We start from the raw sequence: 21,635 nt of genomic DNA, 5'->3' as shown, positions 1-21,635 counted from the left end.
CCCACTAGTACGATAACCTGACTGAATCTTTTGATCAGCCAGGACCTTTGTTCCTGTTCTCCCTACCCTGTACCCCCACATGTCCTATATAAGTCAAGCCATCACCCCAACACATGACCATTGATTTGTGGTGCAGTACCCCAATGGCCGCCAGCTAATAAATTCTCCACTTAAAACTTATACTCTGTGGTGTGTCTCGCTCGCTTCTGCTACAACATTTGTTTTTGCTCATCTGACACTATGAAGGCAACTTCTGCTTTTTTTGAATTCACTTGATACATAGTAATTTTTTACTCATCCTCTCCATTTCATTTTGTGTATGTCTTTGTTTCTTAAATGAGTTTCTTATATACAACAGATTGTAGGTTTTTATTTTTATCCATTCTGTCACTTTTTTTGTTGTATTAGAGTATTTAATTCATCCACATGGAAAGCTATGTGAGTTAGGTTTATATTTTCCTCCATCTTTCTCTAATATTTGGTTATTTTTTAAGTTATGGGTTTTCTTTCTTTTGTTGTAGATACAGTATTTTCTTCTTTCAGTTACTTTAATCTTGTTTTTAAGTTGGCTCTGTTCCCATTGCCTCTCTTCCCATTATCCCTTATCTCCTCTTCTCAATTGTTGCCGCTTTGGGATTTTGCTTATTAGTTTTTTTTTTCTTCTGCTTTTATCTGGTTATATGTTTCTCCCCTCTTTTTTCTTTCGAGTCAAATTGATTCTCTCTTCCTTTTTTCTCCTTCAACTAGTCTTGAAATCTGAAAAAAAATTCAGTTTTTGTATTTCTTTACAGAAAAGGATTTCTCTCACTCTCTTCATTATGCATTCTCTTTCTATCTACTCTAAACCATCATTCTATAATTATCTAGTCTCTCTCTTTTTTTCCTGCATTACTCATGTAATCAGAGCTTTCAAGGTATCCCTCCTAAGCTCTCCCCTCTAGGGTCTTTCTGTCACTGCCTTGTAGGGTTTGCCCTGTAGATTTACCTATTCCATTTTCCTCACACCCAGAATAATGCCGATTATTGAAGATGTTAGAGAGGACACTGTTCCATGGTAAGGTCCCTCCCCTACCAAATCCCTGATTATATAGTCTACCACTGATCTATACTATTTCCTATTACTATTTTTGTCATTTGCCTCAAAAATTTCCCTCTGGGTCTATGCCCTCCCATTTCCCTCAGGTGTCAGTTGCCCCCAAGCATTCCAAATCCCCCCTCTAGTAATATGGAGTCAGTAAACATTTCAAGCACCAAATTCCTTAGACCACACTCAGTGTAAGGTTCTCAGTTCCCTACACATATCATCTGTGATCACAGCTGTGATCACAGATCATCTACACAGATTCATCAGTAGAATTGCCTCCCACCACCAAAGTAAGGCCTCCTTCCTTTCTCCCACTTTTTAAATATTTCTTTTCTTTTTAATCTCTCTCTGGCAGGCTCTTCTCTTTCTGAAACCACAGGAGTATTTTCCTTCATTACTAGCCCTTGATTTGAACCAAGCACATCGAGAATTCTTCTCTAACCCCTTGTTCCCCTTGCCTTCCTTGCATGTACTCTCCCATGTTTCGTTTTAGTCCCACGAAAACACATTGATTTACCTGTAGGCAGGGTGTCACCAGGTTCTGTCTATAATGCCCCTAGAATGCCTCTTCATTATTACTATACCAAATTTCTACCTTTGCCCCTGACTCCTTGTATACATTTTAAAAAGAAGTCTCTTACTTGTTTCTCTACTGTCTTTCTATAGTTCTTGCTGCCCTTGCTTTATTCATTTATTCACTTCTCCTGAATTTCTGTTGTTTGGGGTGTTCAAGAAGCAAATAATCTCCTCAGTTCTGGCTTTCTTTCTAAAAATATTTGATTCTTTATTATTGAATGTCCATCTTTTTTTCCTATATGATTAAGCTCAGATTTGTTGGACAGTTCACTCTGGGCTGCATCCTGAGCTCCATTACTCTTTGGAACACATTATTTCATTTGTTCCTACATTGTTTAGGGGGTGCAGAATAGTCTCGTATTATTTAAATGCCCTTTCCCTTGTATTTGAAGCTCATTATCCTGACCCCTCACAGTACTTATTTCTGTATTGAATTGTTAAATTGATTTACTGTTTGTCTTAGAGTTTGCAGCCTTTTTTTTCCCCTGGAGGTGATCTATGAATTCTTTCAGTTGGTATTTCATTTTCTACATTCAGAAGTTCTTGGTAGTTCTGTTTTATTATTTCTTGCATTATGGTACTAAGGTTTTTGGTTTTTTTTGGTCCTGTTGTATTATTCTGAGAGACCTATGAACCTTAGGTTGTCTCTACATATCCTATATTTGAAATCACTATGTTTTGTGCTTTCATAGGGAGCAAACTTTCTTTTAATGTTACTGTTTTTTGCTTTTCTTCTAGATTGTCCTTGATTTCTATGTATTTATGTTCACAATTGATTGTTTTCTCTTTTGTTTCTTTGGTGAGAATTGCCATTGCAGATTTTATTTTTCTATTCTGTGCATTATTTTTGTTGTATGTACCATAAATTCTGCTTTCATCATTCTCATTTCTCTTTTGAACCATTTAGGAATAGCATATCATGGTTCAATATTTTCCTCAAATTCTACAGGGTCTCAACAAGTATCGAATCATTTTCCTTTATTGTGTAGATGCCATCAATATATGCCTGAACTTGTTTACTAGAACCAGAGGCCATATTTATATCCTTCTGTTAATACTGCTTTTCCTATTGATTTATCTGTTTATGTTTAAAGTCTTCAAGTTTTTTCTTCCTGATATCTTTGGTATTTCTTCCCCCAGCACCCCCCCCCCCCATTTTCCCTATTGCTCACTTTCTAACTCTCTAATTGTGGTTTTCTTGGGGGCTGGATCTTAAAGTATTTTAATTTTTTCTCACACTAAGTAATTTAATGGTCAGCAGTCCCAACTGACTTCAGGTGGTCAGAACTGGCTCCACTTGGAGGCTGTGCTCTTTCCCTCAGGCTTAATGGAGCACTGCATAGCCCCTCTGTAGCAGCAAGGAGACTTTGCAATCCTGCTGGGTATGCCAAATGTAACAGTAGGCACCCTGGCACACTCAGGATGGCCTGCTGGCACAGGTTCTTTGATCTGCCTTTAAACAAAAGATAGCTTTGAAAGGGGTTAACAACCTTACTTTAATTACATTTACTAGCTCAAGGGAGAGGTCAGCACCCTGAACATAGAGAAAATACAAGCAGAGGAATTAGCACGAAGACCAACAGACAGGGCTCCAACTGTCTGAATCAAAGCAATATTGCTATACACTTTACATACATGACTGGATCAAGAGAGCATTTATATCTCAGTAGTCAGGGGTGGGGGGGTCTGAACACATGGCTACTCAGAGTCCTGACCAGGAAGTCAAAAGGTCCTTCTCAAAAACGAACCCCCAAAGCAAAAATACCAACCTCAGAACACACACACACACACATACACACACACACACACTTTTGGCTAATAGTCTCAGAGCCAGAAGGCATCACAACCCTTGTGACTCACTGTCTAATTAGCTTAATACCAAAAGGTATGAAAGCCCTCTTATAAGCAAGCCTCCCCCTAAGCAAGCTTCCCTCAGGCAAGTCCCTTCCCCAATGGGCTCTATGTGATTCAGGATGGGCATATAGGCATATTAATGGACAGGGAAAATCTTCTTATTCCATTAACATTCCATTAACCCTCCCACACATAATGTCCTATCTTGTTGTTCTGTTCTACTCCCTTTATTCCTTAGTTTTTTGGCCCAGTACCAGAAGGTCAGATCATTATAATGCTATTGCTACAGGATTGTCTGTCCTGGCACTGGTTCTCCTGTCTTTACAAGGTGGTTGTTCTGGCTCCAGGCTCCACTGGTTTTACAGGCTTGTTGGCTCCCATACTGATGTTCAGAGCTTTGTAGCACTGGTGTTACAGGGTTGTGAGCTTTAGCTGTCATTTACTTTTAAGGAGCTTGTGACCTTCTGTCTGTCTGTTGTGGCCAGGGCAGATTTCCATAACCAGAGTCTTCACTGCATTTAAAGAAAAAGGAGGGACTGGGTTGTAGGTGTGGGTTCTGTTGTAAGTCTGTGTCTTTCCTTGAGTCTGCTAGTGTACCCTCACTATTAGCAGTGTGGGAGGTGAAAGAGGGTTGCTGAGTAAGCCCAGGGTCAGTAAGCATCAGTTCATTTTTTAAAACCTTCTTTAGGATTCTAGATGTCTTAGAGTATGGAGATAGCTGAAGTTGCTTTATGTTTGACATGAAATTTGGGTTTTAGAGAAGTTTGAGAGGCTGTAGAGAATCAGAGAAAATGTCTACTCTTCCATCTTACTGCTTATGAGACATATGGAAGTTATTTTTAAGTAAATTGTATCTAAACAGTATGTTTACTTCTATCTTGAGAATTTAAATTTAAAGCAGATTTAACTCAGGTACTTTCTTATTTATCCCTGAAAACTGATTCATGACTCAAATATAAAACACTTTCTTTTTGTTTTAATAATAAATCCATCACTAGAGCAGGGCAAGATGGCCCTCACAAAGTAGACTTAGCAAACTCCCATGAAACCAGGCAAAGAGTTTTCACATTTGGCGTGATATTAATATCTTCTCCACCCAGTCCTCTATAAGAGCAACTTAGATTACATAACTATAGAATGTTGTAAGATCACATAATTTAGAAGTAGGACTTTAACGATCATTTAATCCATTCCTCTCATTAGGCAAATAAGTTCCTTATTTGCCTAAGGAAACTAAATTTCAGAATCATGAAGTGACTTGCCTGTTTGTACAGTGAGTTAGCAAACCAAATATTGATAAGGCAAATATTTCTGCCCAACCCTATCCTCAAGCAATGAAAGGGTCAAGTAACAGGTAAGAGGAAACTGCTATTGTGACTAGGAAGGATGATGTTTACTGACTTCCTACTCCTTTTTAGGCCTGGATTTCTGATTTTATTGGTGTAAGCAACTCTCAGTTTCCTAAATCCTCTCTACCAATGCAAAATCAATAACTTTTTAAATTTAATGTCATAAAGAGTTTCCTGGAGTATAAAGGATGAAATGATTTGCCCAGGGTCACACAGCCAATATGTTTCAGAGGCAGGACTTAAACTCTTCTCTTCCTTTGCCAGAGTCAGTTTCCTGTCCCCTAACATTTATCAATGTCTGATTTGCTTAACAGTGATTTAAAATGTAAAAGAGGTGATTATTTTGGCATGTACATCTCCAAATGTCTTCTGAACTCACTGGATAACTCTGGAAAGTCATTTCAGCTATCTTGGCCCCAATTTTCTAGGTAGACAAGATTATATTCTTAAAGGAATGGTTCGGTGCTAATATTCTCTGACTTTTTAAAGGCAATCTTTTCATCTTCCCATCCTAGCACTAACTTTCTCAGGCTTGCTACCTGATTGGTTGGTGGCTGGGAATGCTTGGCAATGGTAACAAACTTAGGAAAAGGATGATTCTTTTAAAAAAGCAATTATGTTTTTGTACATATTGGCTCTTTTTAGAGTATAGGAAAATTTATCTTCTTCTTAAAAACATTTATTTGGCCTCTAAAATCACTCAGATTACCTTCTTTTTGACAACCATATGAGAAGACATAGTCAATAGTCACCCAGAGTCATGGTTATATATAACCAGTATTATTGGAGAGAACATCTATATCAGTTAAATGATATTTGAGTATCTGAGCATTGGAAACTAGACACAACTCAGATTGCCTGCAAAAGGCAACTGCATTTCCCCAGGGAATTGAGGGGTTAATTTAAGCAGTAGAACTCCTCTGGAAACTAGGAAACTTTCTGCCTAATAAACTGGTATTAACAAATTCAACAAATATTTGCTAAGTACCTACTATGTGAAGAAAAAGTATTTATGATATTGTCTCTGTTTTCTTAGAGTTCAACATTGAGTAGCACCTTAATGAATTTGAAGGCCAGCTAGGTGATGCAGTGGATAGAGTGCTGCCCCTGGGATGAGACAGACTCATCTTCATGAGTTCAAACCCTGCCTCAGACACTTACTAGCTGTGTGACCCTGGGCAAGTCACTTAACCTGTTTGCCTCAGTTTCATCATCTATAAACTGAGCTGGAGAAAGAAATGGCAAACCACTCCAGTATCTTTATCAAGAAAACCCCAAATGGGGTCATAAAGAGTTGGACAGAAATGAAAATGACTGAACAAAGGGTGCAATTCTATTATGTTCTGATAATCTTAAGAATCGAAAGAGAAAAGAAGAACATATGGTGGGGAGGTGGGGAGAGAAGGGGAAGTGAAAGGAAGGTTAGAGAAAATTATCTCACATAATCAAAGTGTACAAGTGGACATCTATACATAAAAGGAAGAGAGGAGGAGGCAGCAGTTGATATTTGAACTTTATTCTTATATGAACCGGTCAAAAGAAGGAAGAATATGCCCACACAAATAGAATTGGGTAAAGAAATACATTTCATTCAACAGCGACATTGGATGGAAAGGGGAAATGGGAAGGGGGAGGAGGAAGGATAGATTAAAGGAGATTAGTCCTAAGCAAGATAAATTCTAAGCATGTAAAAATATTTATAGCTCTTTTTGAAGTGGCAAATAATTGAAATCTGGAAGAGTGTCCAGAAATTGGAGAATGAAAAAAGTTATGGTATGTAAATGTGATGGAATACTATCATGCTGAGCTCTTTTAGCATAATGATCAACCACAATTCCAGAAGACTAATGATGAAATATGATATCCAGCTCCTGATAGAGTAAGTGAAGGACTCACAATAAGATGTTTTTTTAGATATGGCCAATGTGAAAATTTGTTTTGATTAACAATACAAACTTGTAATGGTTTTTGGGTTTTTTGGGTTCTCACATTTGGGAGGGTTTAGTGTGGGAGGGTGAGAAGGCAGATTTTGCTTAATTAAAACAAATAAAATATTTTTAAAAGAAAAAAAATTCCATTCTTACTCTAGGGTCTGACACATAGTAGGTACTTGGGAATATTTGTTGAGTGACTCACTCATTCTGAACTGTTTACTCTGATTTTTTAATATTTCTCAGGAATTTCTAGTGAAAGGCACCTCTTGGATTTGGGTCCTATGTGCCATCCCCCACCTCAGCAGAAATGGCTAATGTTTGCACATTATAAACAGAGTGCATGTATTAGCCCAGAATAAGAGTCAGTAAACTTTTCTGTAAAGAGGTTCATATAGTAAATTTTTCTCTTGGTTTTGTGGGCCAAGAGACAAAATTAAAGATATCATATAGGTACTTATATAACCAGAGAAAAAATTTCCACAAATTTGATAAAAGTCAAAATACAATAAGAATAATTAGTAGTACTTTTTTTTTGCAACACATATCTATTAATGAAAGGAATGCAATTCCTTTTTTTTGGGGGGGGGGATAGCATTTTGCTTAATTTAAAGTTAGTGTTTCCTAACATTAAAAAAGATTGCAAATATTCATCTGTTAATGCTAAATTATCTGTAATGAAATTTTATGTATTTCATCTTTGAACATGTCTTATATGATTTTAATTGAGCATACTCATTACTTGGAAGGCATTTATAGAATCGAATTAAATTCTTATCTTGATATTTGCCTTTTAGCATGTCATTACATTGCAGATTAATCACATCCAATTGAAGGTTAGATGGAAGCTTCTCAAATGCACAGTTAATGGATTTTGAGATATGAATATTTGCTTTTTACTTGGAGTGAGATCCAAAAAAAAAATACCCTTGGAACTGTGTTTTGACCTCAGAAAATATATCCACTGCAGATTTGTATAGGAATAGAAATCTTGCTTCTTGATTTTACTTTTTACAGCAAAGGAAGTGTTACTTGTCATTCAAAGACTTAGTTGTCATTTAAATGCCTTCATTGAAGTATAAGTTTTGCACACAAGCACTGATTTGCCTTGTAATTTTAGGTTACATTCATTAAGAAACTTCATCAAGTCTGCAGCAAAAGCTAGTTTCCAAAGCCATTCATTGTCCAAAATTTCAGTCTTCACCTTGAGCTAAAAAAATCATAATAAAACATTTTCTCTCTTCTTTTCTTGTTTTGATATGATAGTTTTAAACTGGTAATAAAAACCCAAAATGTTATAGTATAACAAGTTAGAATTGAGTTAGAATTGTGTCACTCTAATTTGTAATGAGCTCAACAGCCTTGGGGAGTGAAGAGAGCACCACCTATGCTACTCAACCCCACTAGAGTGTCGGGAAAGGAAAATAATATCCAAGTGAATGAACATGATTATGTTCCAATAAAATTTTTATTTTAAAATGTAAAAACCGTTCTTCGCTCACGGACTATACAATAGTAGGCAATGGACTGGATTTGGCTCCCAAGTATTAGTTTGCCAAGCCTGGCCTAGAAAAATATCTAGTTTTGTATCTTTTTGTTTCATAAATGGGTAATGTTGAGCTAGATATTTCTAGTCTTGGTAGCATCCTTTCAACATCCACATGTCAGGTTCTCCTGGGTGCATGAGGGGCCACCTACTGGTAGGAAGAAGAATTTTCTGCATTGGAGAGTGTGTGACCACTGACAGGAAGAGGAATCCCAGTCTTAGGATGATCAGCCAGAGCTGTTCATCTTTCATTTTCAGAGAGGCCCAATGGCATCATGGGTGATGTCTTGATTTGCACATGAATTGGATTTAAGTGAGACAAAGTTGTCAGCCCCACTCTCTCTTCCTGACTCATTGAAGTCCAGTGGCAAGACAAAATTCAGGATGACTGACGATGGCCCAGGATGCAGTGGATGACCTTGGTGTCTTAGATGCTTGACCAAACTCTAAGCACTGCACAATGCCTGCTTCAGCTGCCTTCATGGCTGTTGTAACAAATTGTTCTCATCCACCCATTCCACCAGGGAAAGTCTTCACATGCTTCCTCACTGACACCCATTGCCAGAGGTTTTCAATGCTAACTTGCCAGGCATGTTTATAGAAGGAATGCCTAATCAGGAATGGATAAAGATTCTATGACTTTTGAGATCCCTTAAAATTTAAAGTTTCAGCAATTCTGTGAATTGTATTGGACTTTCAATAATTGCCTGAAGTAAATATGTAAATAAAACTCTAATAACGATTTTGGGTTAAATATAGAATTGTAGGATCTTAGGAGCAATTTAGTCTAACCTATGTAACATGAATTTATATACTCTACACCATCCTTGATTCAACAATAAGCACGCTGGACTTGGAATCAGGAGACCCGGGTCTGTATCCTGACGGTCATTGACTGTGTGATCTTAGGTGAGTCATTTCAAGTCTCCAAGCATCACTGTCCACCTCCGTGAGATGGGAATAATAACATTTGTTCTAGGAAGAGGTTGGGTGACTTGCCTAGGGTTACATAGCTAGTAAGTGCCCTGTGTTCTCTCCACTGGGCCACCTACAGAGGTTTAAGGTTCTTTCCAGTTTTAACATTCTGTGACATTCCTTGAGTAGTCCTGGGAATAAGAGGAGTTTAATGACTCCCTTAAGAGGTTTGGGGCCCCAGTTGATTAATGAGGAGGAAGAAGGAGATAGATCTGTACATGGAGACAAAGGAGAAAACAGAAATGTGTTGAGTAAGAGAGGCAAGGGCTAAGAGTTAGAGCTATCAGAAGGGAGTCTAGTTAAAAACCTGAGACTTGCAAAGACAAGAGAACTCAGACTTACAAGGCTGTTCTGCTTGAGTTGGTGCAGAACACTAATGATCTCAGTGGCCAGAAAATACTGAGAAGAGCTCTAGCTGAAGACAAGAGAAGCGGAGAATTTCAGAACTGAGAAAACCCTTCAGGGGTCGGCTAGCCCTACCTGTACATGACCAAGATTTCTTCTTTATAGATGCTCACTGTGAGTGTATGTGGGAGTGCATACACACATTTAAAAGCTGGAGGAGTCCCAAGTTCAGTCTCTTCATTTTTACAGAGAAGGAAACTGAAACCCATAGAGGCCATACTGTATTTCATTAGCGGCAGTGATGGGACTCATTTCCATTGTCTCAGTGTCCCTGGCTCTTCCCACTTAACCAAAGGGACTCTCATTTGCTATTTTATAGATGGGCTCATTCTTGATCATGCATGATGACGTGATGACATGTGAATTTAAGACAATTGAACGAAAAAATTTTTCTTTTGAGAAGATAAATGTGAGCAAAAAGCCATCCCCTAATTCACATGAATAAGATTAAGAATCTCTCCTGGATACGTGACTGTGGCTCCTACAGTTGAAGGGAACCTCGGAGGTCATCTAATCAAACCAGGAATCCCCCACTAAAGTATCCATAGCAAAAAGTAATCCAACTTTCACTTGAAAACCTCAAATTAAGGGGAATCTACTGTCTCCTGAGATACCCCCATTTCATTTGGAGAACTCTAATTATTAGGAAGTCCTTACAATAAACGTAAACCTAAAACATGGTATCTTGAACTGAATACCACATTTCAGATATGGTCTAACCAGGGCAGAAGATAGTACAACGGGGGCAGTTAGGTGGTGCAGTGAGTAGAGCACCGGCTCTGGAGTCAGGAGGATCTGAGTTCAAATGTGGCCTCAGACACCTGACACACTTACTATCTGTGTGTGACCCCAATTGCCCTGCTTTCTCCCCTCCAAAAAAAAAGAAAAAAAGAAGAAGATAGTACAAAAGTGCTTCTGTTATTCTGGACATTATACCTTTGCTAAAGTAGCCCAAGATCACAGATTTTGGACTGCCATGACCCACTGTTAGTTCACATTAAGCTTACAGTCCTCAACCCCCCAAGATCAAGGGAAACACAGCACAGAAATGGTAACCAGGAAGGCACTTTTATCATATTTACACGTTCCATCAGAGACAGAGTCCAGATTCAGCCAAACTTCCAGTTTAGAAGGGCAAGTGAATTCCAAATTAGCGAAGTAAAGGGAGGTTTTAGCATTCAGATAGCAGTAGTTTTTAAAAACACTTTCTTAAAATAAGACTCAACATACAAGAGAAACTTTGGAGCCCATGACTGCCAACTGTCTTTTTTGCACCTCAAAAGAAGTGTGTGTGTGTGTGTGTGTGTGTGTGTGTGTGTGTGTGTGTGGTGAGAGAGAGAGAGAGAGAGAGAGAGAGAGAGAGAGAGACTGAGAGACAGAAAGAGAGATACTTTTGTGGGCGTGCTAGAGAAAGTCTGGAGAGTCAAGAGTGGAGCCTAGAGACAGATGATGACATAGTTGGGCCTGGGTTTTTTCCTTAAAATGGAGATTCAGATAGGAACCAGCCAATCAGAACAAAGGGCTTCAGGAAGGAGTATATCCCCAGTGTGAAGTCCTGGAGTTGAGATCACTTCCAGGATTAGGAGTCAGGAGTAGATCCTGGAGAGGAAGAAAAGCATATCTGGCCAGGGATTTTTCCATAAAAGAAAGATTCTTAGAGGAACCAGCCAATTAGAGGAAGAGGCCATATATTTCATAATATACTCCAACTATGGAGGACTAGGAAGTCACAGTGACATTCTGTTCTGTAGCTTCTGGCCCCAGCATGGGATGAAAGACTGAAAGGGAACACTGGCTGTATCCAAGGAAGCATAAGGGCCATGGTACAGAGGGGTAGCAATTAAATCTGGAAGATTGGATCCCAGTCTGTTTTGGGGCCCAGCAGCAGCAGCTGGCAGATGGAGATGAGGGCTTTACTGAGAGAAGCAGGCTCCAGGAGAGCAGAGAGCAGAACTGCTCCTAGTGCCAATAGCACCTCAGCGGAAGAATCAGCACTCACATGGAAAATAGCAAAAGGCAGACCAACTGTCTGCTATTGTTTATTGTAATCTAGCACTGATTGGCCCCTCCACATTGCTGCCAGCAGAATCCCCAGTGAGCACTTGAAAGGATCAATGGGTGGCATTGTTGGGAGAGTCTTGCTTTCTGGTAACAAGGGGAGAAGTGAACTCTTCTACCCAGCTCTCCCAGAGGAAAGCTGGGATCTCTCAGAGGCCTGTCACAGGGGATAGATTTCATATTCTGTCCCCTTCTTGCCATGTACTTAAAGGGAATACCTGATTAGCCAGAAAACACTAAGTAGGGAAATCTCCCTCACTCATGATAAGAACTAGTAACCAGTAGGATCGAAGTGTTCTGTGTAATGTCCAGTTTAAATGGTTTTGCCACATCTTAGTTGGCAGGTTTCCTTTCTTCAAAGATGACTTAGACAAGTTCTTATGAAGGCTTTGGAAAGATTAAGGGGTGGAATTATTGTGGTACTTTGCTTTTTACTGACAGATGGGAAGCGAAATTGTCTTTTCAAAGCTTGTTATGGGGATTGGTGATGGTATTGTAGGTATCAGTGATGTTCCTGATGCTGGTGTTGGCCATCATTTTTATTTTAATAGCAGGAGATCTACTCTATGCTGCCCTTCAAATTATCCTTACTACATGAGTTGTACCTTTTTATAAGATTGTATATCTTATGTTTTTGGTTTTTAAAAATTTTATTTAAAATTTATTAACCTTTTCCTTTAGTGGTATTTATGTATTTGTTATTGCTGTTCAGTTATTTTCAGTCGTGTCCAATTCTTCATGACCCCAGCAAAGATATAGGAATGATTTGCCATTTCTTTCTCAAGCTCATTTTTTATATTAGGAAAATGAGGCAAACCGGGTTAAGTGTATTGCCCAGGGCCACCCAGGCACTAAGTGTCTGAGGCCACCTTTGAACTCAGGAAGATGAGTCTTCCTGACTTGAGGAGTGGGACTATGCTAACTAGCTGCCTACTATTATGTTAGTATTGCTTTGCTTTACATCATATTAGTGATGGAAGGTCCCCTTAAAGATTTTTGGGACCATATCTCCAAGGTCTAGGTTGTAGTAGAAGAAGTATTTGTTTTATGTAGAATTACTTGGTTTCACTTTAAGGTGGCAGAAAGGCTGTTCTTGAGATCATCATTACTTTTATCTCTTTTAGGCACGAAAGACACAGTGTATAGGACATTAATGTTGGAGGTTTGGCAGAATTTCCAGGGCCCACTGAGAATGTGGCCAACAATCGTGGTAAATATGAAGGGTTGAGGGACTATACATTTTATCGGAAAAATTTTTTAACTTTGAAATTACATCCTATGATTCTTAGTTATTAAATTGTTATTGAATTTTATGGTCTAAAAGTGTCTCTTTGCATTCTACTCACAAGCCTGAATCACTGGAATGTACGACTTGGGTCCATATGAAGTGAGAGACACTCAGAATTGTTTTTTTTTTTTTTACATTTTTCTTCTTAGTGATTTGTAGATTGCTTTCCTATAATAATTAATTCTTTTGAAACCTTTTCATATCCTTCCACAACTTATCTATTACAGAAAGGTTCAGTTGTATATTTGTGTCTCTTATTTTATTTTAGTTATTCATCTTTTATCACTGTGATTTGATTGAAAGATCATTTTTCTACTCAATAGTTTCTTCTTTTAGTCTAACTACCTTGACTTTGCTTGTGCAAAAGCTTTTATATTTTGTATAATTGAACTTTTCTATGTTTTGGTTTTATGATCAACTCATCCCTTGTGCCCCTAGCCATAGCTATGAAACATATCTCCTCTGGTTTTGTAATTTAAAAAAAGTAACCATTATATTAGGAGCTTTGGAGCTTACTGTGGTATATGGCAGAAAATTTTTGCCAAACTGCTTTCCAGTTTTCTCAGAAGTTCAAGTTAAATTTTTCAATAAATTATATTCTGGGGTTTTTCAATCACTAGATTAGTGTGCTTTAAGCCTCCCTAACCCCACTCCCAGGTCTTACTACCTAGTCTGTTCCCTGACCTATTTTTCTATTTTTTAAAACATGATCAAATATTTTAAAAATTAATTTTTATCTTATTTTTAGCTCCAGATTCTCTCTCTCACCTTCTTCTTCAACTATTGATTAAACAAGAAAAACAAAAACCAATACATGTATAGTCAAACAAACTCTCACATTAGTGTGTTCATATAGACATATATGTATATATATGTATATGTACATATGTATATTCCTCATTCTGAACAATGAGTCTATCTGAGCTTGGTAGCATGTTTCATCACAGATCTTATGGAATTGTGATTGGTTATTGTGTTGATAAGCGTTCTTAAGTCTTTTAAATTTGTCTTTACAATATCATTGTTATTATAAAAAGGGTTCTCCTGGTTCTGCTCACTTCACTTCTGTCACTTCAAACAAACGCTCCCAGCTTTCTTTGAAACCATCCCTTTCATTATTTCTTACAGAACAACAGTACTTCATCAACTTACTCTCATAATTTGTTCAGTCACTTCTTTATTTAAGGAGAAACCACTTTCAATTTCTTTGCTACCACAAAAGAACTGCTATAAATATGTTTGCACATATGGGTTCTTTTCCTCTTTCTTTCATCTCTTTGGGGTACAGATGTAGTATCAGTATAACTGGGTCGAATGGTCAAACATTTGGGGCATAGTTGCAAATTGCTTTCCAGAATAGATAGATCAGTTCATAACTCCACCAACATTGCATTAATATTTGTGTTTTCCCACAGCCCCTCTAGCATTTATTTCCTTTTTCTGTAATCTTTGCTAATCTAATGAGTATGATGTGGTACCTCAGAGTTATTTTAATTTTCAGTTTTCTAATAAGTGATTTAGAACATTTTTCCTATGGCCATTCATAATTTGTATTTCTTCTTCTGAAAACTGCCTATTCATATCCTTTGACCATTTTTCAATTGGGGAATGACTCTTATTCTTGTAAATTTGACTCAATTCCCTGAATGTCTTAGAAATGAGACTGTTATTAGATAAGCTTGCTTCAAAGATTTTTTTCCTGCTCCTCTTCTAATTATTTTTGTTTATCTAAAAGCTTGTTAATTTTATGTAATCAAAATTGTCCATCTTATCTCCTGTGACCCTCTCTGTCTTTTGTGCAGTCATGAACTTTTCTCCTTTCCATAGATCAGACAAGTAATTTCTTCCATTCTCCTCTAATTTGTTTATGATGTCACCCTATATAACTAAATCGCATGTCTATTTGAGGCTTCTTTTGTTATATGTTGTATGATATTAGTCCATACCCAGTTTCTACCAAACTGCTTTCTAGTTTTCCCAATAGTTTCTGTCAGATAGTAAGTTCATGCCCCAACAGCTGGCATCTTTGGGTTTGTCAAACTCTAGGCTACTGTGTTCATTTGCTTCCATATATTTTGTACCTAATCCATTTTGTTGACCAACCTCTCTATTTCTTACCCAGTACCAAATTGTTTTGATGATTATGTCTTTGTAGTATGGTTTGAAACCTGAGTATCAAATAGTTTTAATGGTCACTACTTTATGTATAGTGTGAAGCTTGGCAAGGCAATGCTCCCTTCATTCCCACTTTTTATTGTTCCACTGTAGAATCTCAACCTATTTTTCTTCCAGATGAATTTTGTTCTCAATTTATCTAATCCTATACTATAACTTGATTGCTATGGCAAGAAATCTGTAAATTAATTTAGGTACTGTATTATCATCATTTTATGATATTGATATGTTTCTGTAAAGTTTTACTTATATGAATCTTTCATATCCCACATAGACTAATTTCCAGGTATTTTATGAATCCTGTATTTTTCTGGGTTGATTTTTCTAAGTATCATTTCCTCCCAGCTACTATTAATACTGTATGTGAATATTATTTTTGTGGATTTATTTTGTATTCTGCTCCTATTATGAATCTATTAATTGTCAATTAGTTCTTTTGTTGATTCTCTAGATAGACAATTTTATCTCCATATTCATGTTTACATTTTTTTTTTTTTTTTGCTTTTTGGCAGGGCAGTTGGGGTTAAGTGACTTGCCCAAGGTCACACAGCTAGTACATGTGTCAAGTGTTTGAGGCTGGACTTGAACTCAGGTCCTCCTGATTCCAGGGCCAGTGCTCTACTGACTGCGCCACCTAGCTGCCCCTCATGTTTACATTTTTAATTTCAACTCTAATTTTATTTCTATAGCTATCATTTCTAGAACTTTTAATAAAAGAGAGGAGAGGAGATACACTTGTTTTTCTGTGCTTATAGTAGGAAAACTTCTAGTATTTTGCATTTGCAAATAATACTACTAATAATACAATACCAAATAAAATGTGCAAATTTTTATCCTCATCCTTCTGAATGTATTACTTCCAAATCAATAAATATATATGTACATACGTGTATGTATGAGTGTGTGTTCCTAGCACTATTTCTGATAAAGAATACTAGAAGCTAGAAGCTTTCTCAATAAAGACATGAGCAAAGCAAGGATGAAATTATTTCTGCTTTCAGCCAATGTGGTGGCATATTTAGAAAATGCTAGAGAATCAGCAAATGAACTAATTGAGCTGATTAGTAGAATCAGAATAGTAGTGAGAGAAAAAATTCACAAAGGAATCTATGTATATGTACATACATACATACATGGATGTATACATACATATATACATATATGTCTATATTAAAAGCATATATGTGTACTTCTTTATTATGATCAAAAGTATATATGTATACACACATATCTGCTTTTGTTAATCATAAAACACATAATTAAAATGACAGAAAGTAATTTTTCACAAATGCTTAAAATAGCAAAGTGGGGGCACAATTTAGAATATATAAATCTTCTTCCTAAAGTTGATTAACTCCAGCAAGAAAAAACTACAAATCTACAGCTTTCTTATGTATGTAGATGTTAAAAAATATTCTAAAAGAAACTTATAGAGATTAATATTTTCTTTTCTTATAGAGGAATAAAAGTTGAATATAATTTTTGCTATACAAATGACTACACTCTTTTTTAAAAAATCCATCCACTTCATTTTTTTCTGACCTATCTACTATGTGATATGTATTAACTCTTAGTGGATAGATAGTTTATTTTATTTTGAACTCTGAATATATTGCCTAACATTATATACAACTGGGTTTAATAATACTATGCTGAAAGATAGTAGTTCTGAGGGGGGAGAAAAGAACCATTTGAATTGTCATAAATTCAACACAAAATTCAAATTTACTCACCATTCTGATGCCTCTTCTACTGTCCTTCTTCCTGTAGCCGCCAGTGCTTTTTGTCTATGGAAAATGTAACATAGAATATAGCTGAAGACTTAAAGCCTCACAACTGAGAAGAAAAATAAGGAACATCCTAATGATATTTTACAGTTGTCACTATGTCTTTTAAAGACACAAACAGAATGGAACCAGGAAATCACTTATTTATTGAATCTAGACCCCAAGCCATTTTTTTAGAACTGTTTAAAAATCCAGAAAATGAGATGGATGTAAATGGAAACTGTGACCACATTTAGACTTACATAGGTCATATGGAGTTTCTAGAACAATCCAGCTTTCAAATATTCTATAATCATTCTAATTAATTGTTGCAATCTTATTGAAATTCTAATATTTCATCAAATAGTACTTGAACAAATCAAATTAATAGGCATTATAAAACACATCACAAAAATTGAGAGACCTAAGAGATGAAGAATCATGAGTTAGAAAAACACTATGATTACTCATGAAAATGCATCTATACTCTCCTATATGTGTTTCATAATGTCATATAGTATTAGTATAATGCATATAATGCATATGCAATAAATGTGAAGCAGATGGTAGAGCGGAGGTGGTATGGAAGTGAAGATAAGTAATCAAAATGTTTTTTTATAGATCACAAATTCCATAGTGGGCATACTATTATAAAAGTCTATACAATTATGATATCAAGGATTGATTGATTTTTTGCCTAACTCTTTTTTGTAAAAACTCGTGAAAATGTATTCATCCTATCTATAGAATTATTTTGTTCAAAGAGAAAATACTGCTTCACAAATAAAAACATATAGCTATCATTTATAACATTTTGATTTGACCCCAATATCTCTTGAAAAGCAGGTGGGGCTGGTGCCAATAAATATTCCAAAGAGAGTTTCTTTTTTAGGCAACTCAGCTGCTGAATGAATTACGAAAACTTTCTCTATCCATGAAAAGTCATATAATTTTCCCCTAGCCATAGGGATGGATGTGGATACTGATTTAGAATGGCACTAATGCTTTCTGAACTAATGTCAGACCATATTTCTAAGAGAGTTTGGGTTGGATTTAGTTTCCAGGAGACTATGGCTTAATTTCTAGTTATTTCAAATCAGTTTTTCCAAAGTCTGGCTAGAACATGCAGGAGAGAAGGAGGATTATGTATACAAGGTGGGAAAATATTGGTGGTTGGATTCTGGTTGTCAAGTGCTTTAAAGGTCAATCAGAGGAATCTGTGCTTTATGCTAAAGGCCCTTAAGTTTATTAATTATAGGTGTGACATGGTTAGACTTGTGCTTTCAGAAAATCGCTTTGGCAACTGGTCAGAGAATGCATTGGACTGGGGAGAGACTTGAGGTTGGGATACTAACTTAGTTTCAGTCGAGGCCAGAGGGGATGAGGGCCTGTACCAGGGTAGTGACTATGAAAGTAGAGATAGAGGGATATATGTGAGAAGCCCTGGGGAACTCAATGTTTTGCAGTTAATTGGATGGGGTGAAAGGGGTAAGGGAGGGGAAGGATGAAAGAATGTGGAGTAAAGAATAACACCAAGGATAACTAGAAGAACTGTGGTGACCTTGGCAGAAAGAAGAAATTTCAGAGAATGCACGTTTTTTGGGGGAAAGATGAGTTTTACTTTGGACAAGTTGAGTTTGAAATGTTAAATGTTTATTTTTATATTTTCTGCAAGAAGTATTTTGAACTCGACACTAGTAGGTTCTTATTAAGTGCTTGTTAAGACGGATTTAAAATAAAGAATGAGACATACGTGTTTGGTCATGGCCAATGCATGAATTTGTTTTGCTGGAGGTAGGGAGAGAAGGTACAGTGGGACGGAAAGATAAATGCTCACATAAATAAATGTCAATTCCCCAAAAGACCATTTTATGGAGAACTCACACAGGACAAACACTCACATGGTGGTCAGAAGAAGTGCTACAAAGACACTCTCAAGGTCTCTCTTAAGAACTTTGAAATTGATTGTGTGACATGAGAGACACTGCCACAGGACCGCTCAGCATGGCATACCCACATCAGAGAAGGTGCTGTGCTCTGTGAGCAAAGCAGATTTGAAGTAGCTCAAAAAATGCAAGATGCAAAAATTTAGAGAGATCACCCCAAATGTTGACATGGACTATTTGTACCTGACCTGTGGTAGAACCTTCTGAGCTCATATTGGTCTGCCCAGCCACAGTCAGACACACACTAACTTAACTCTAGCATAGTGATGTCATTTTGGTCCTCTTTGAGAACGAAGGACAACAACCTACTTACCTACCTAATTCATTTATTCATTGAAGTTGGGTGACTCTTGCCTGGGGTCAGACAGCTTCTGGATGTCAGGCAGAATTTGAACCCTAGGTCTTGCTTACTACAAGCCAACATTCTATCCACTATATAATGTTGCTTCTTTCTAAGGGAGAAGTCAAGACATTTGTTACTGAAGTACACAAAGAGGTCATCCATGTTGGAAACCATTCTTTGCCAAATTACGCTACCCCAACTAACGACCAAAACAAAAATAAGAGGCTTATTTGTGATCCAAAAGAGAAATGCTGTTCAAATGTTTGTTGAAATGAATTGCCTTTTTTTTTTAGCATGCTATCTGGCATCTATCCACACTTAAATAGAAAATGTTTTTTGGATGACTAAAATGATAGTGATGGCAGTTCAGTTTACGGAGAAAAGTGTGAGCACCAAAGGTTATCTCATTCAACTTACTCTATTTTAATGTCAATTTAATTAAAAAAATTGTCTCTAACCAAGATCTCAAAACTTTTTTCTACCCTACAGACACAATTTGTAGAACTTTTATCCTGGTAATTGTGGATTTGAAACACATTCTTCCTAACAAACCCTGAAGTCGGCTTAACACAGAAGCCTTAATTTAAATGATTCACATGATATCCAGTAAATAATGAATTATTGGTGATAACAGTACCTCAGTTTTCTTTCCTGCAAAATGAGGGTTAATAATGTATAACTTTTTGACAGAATGCATATTGATATGGCAGATGGTAAAGGAGGAACCCAAGAAACATGTGATCGGTCCATTCACAAGAAAGCATAGCTATACACAAACTATTTACTCCTTTACATTGGTAGTTAATAAAACTTAGCATTTCCATAACTGCTGAGGCATATAGTAGACACTCAATAAATTATTGTTTATTGATTGATGGAGTACTCCTTGACACACAAACCCTCCATGTGATAATCTTCATTAAGCAAAGTATTTCTGTAAGGTTCTGAGCTATCTGGAGCACGTATTTAAAATATTCACCTCCAAAATAGTTAAAGATTGTTGTTTTCTTTTTAAAGAAAATGAAGAGTCTAATATTCAGTTAAGCTTCTGGAGGAAGAGTTTCAAGTTTGAGATATAAGCTAAGAATGAGAGAGTGGTGGTAACAGATGCCTGTGGCTTGAATTTCAAGGAGCTCCAAGTTACAGGTTCTCAATGGCAAACTTTCAGGCATATCAAAAGCAAAATTTCTCGAAAAGAGTACTCACGCTGTGTGTGCTGGGAACCCCATGGCCAGAAGTGCTTCCAAAAAAGGGAAGGTGATTTGGTCCTTAAGCTTCTTAGAGATCTTTGTGTAGAGCTGAGTTTCTCTTGAGGCCATGCTTTGCTGCCTCAAATTAACTAGGTATGCCTGGCAGACTAAAATCAGTATATATAGTTTTATAACAGCAGAGAGATTGAGGTTAGGACCAAACCCTACATCTACTTGTGCTCTCTCTGACAAAGCTGACATCCTGTTTGCAGGATGGTGGTTTCCTCTAGGCATTTAAGTAACGTGAATTCTCATTTTTTTCCCCCTTCCTACTACATGCTTTTACTTGAACAGGTCTATAGAGACCTGTTCAGTCTTTAGCTGTTCAGTTACACCCACGCCAGGGAACGCTATGTGGAAGAAAGACAACTGAATGGTTGCAGTAATTGCTTCCAGATTTGTTTGTTTCTTGCATGTTTATGGTGCGACTTTTATTTTTTTTTGGAAGTCATCTCATAGCCATTTGATTTAAATTGGCCTTGTTAGAATGAGAATAAATGTCAGTTCCCCACAGCATGAAAAAAAGTTGAGGTCTGAGATTCAATCTCTTATTAAATATATTTTCTTCTTTTTTTTTAATGAATTACTTTCACCTTTAAGAGAGGTTGAATTAACGTACATTGCATATCACCTTAGAAGTTAACATTCTGGAGTGGCTCCAAGATGGTAGAATAGTAAAAAGAAGTACAGTGAGCTTCCCCTCCCCCCAAACTCCTCCAAACAGATCAAGAAAATGCACCAAAGTCTTGATTAGTAAATCCTAGAAAAAGTCACAGTAGGTCATTCTATGTCTCAGGGAAGTATAGAGAACATACAGAGAGGTCAGTGGACTCCGGTGACAACGTCTGATTAGAACCAGAATGTATGGAGCATTCTAGTACAGCGAGAGGCAATGTACCAGGTCCAAAAGTGTCCCCAGATCCAGGGACCTAAACCTGTGGAGGGTGTGAGAACAGGGGCTAACTGGCAAATTTGTCATCTCCTACACAGGTCCAGGTCAAAGACCCAGGGCAGGTCGAGGAGGAGATATCACCCATGGGTGGTATTCTGGGGTAGAGAACAGTTGCAGGCCTTAAACTGTGTTCTAAA

General features: G+C 37.1%; 1 protein-coding gene across 1 annotated transcript in view; it reads right to left on the bottom strand.

Moving 5' to 3' along the window:
- UBASH3A (ubiquitin associated and SH3 domain containing A) overlaps nt 1–20,615 on the bottom strand; it is a 110,340-nt gene extending 89,725 nt beyond the window's left edge. The window contains exons 1-2 of the mRNA XM_036745735.1: nt 20,503–20,615; nt 16,975–17,028 (exon numbers count right to left, since the gene is read on the bottom strand). Of these exons, the coding sequence (XP_036601630.1) occupies nt 16,975–17,028; nt 20,503–20,615 (167 nt within the window). The remainder of the gene's footprint in view (nt 1–16,974; nt 17,029–20,502) is intronic.
- Nucleotides 20,616–21,635: the final 1,020 nt, after the last annotated feature.

Source organism: Trichosurus vulpecula, chromosome 2 (assembly GCF_011100635.1).
Source record: "Trichosurus vulpecula isolate mTriVul1 chromosome 2, mTriVul1.pri, whole genome shotgun sequence".
Lineage (NCBI taxonomy): Eukaryota > Metazoa > Chordata > Mammalia > Diprotodontia > Phalangeridae > Trichosurus > Trichosurus vulpecula.
This window is presented reverse-complemented; position numbering and strand designations above follow the sequence as displayed.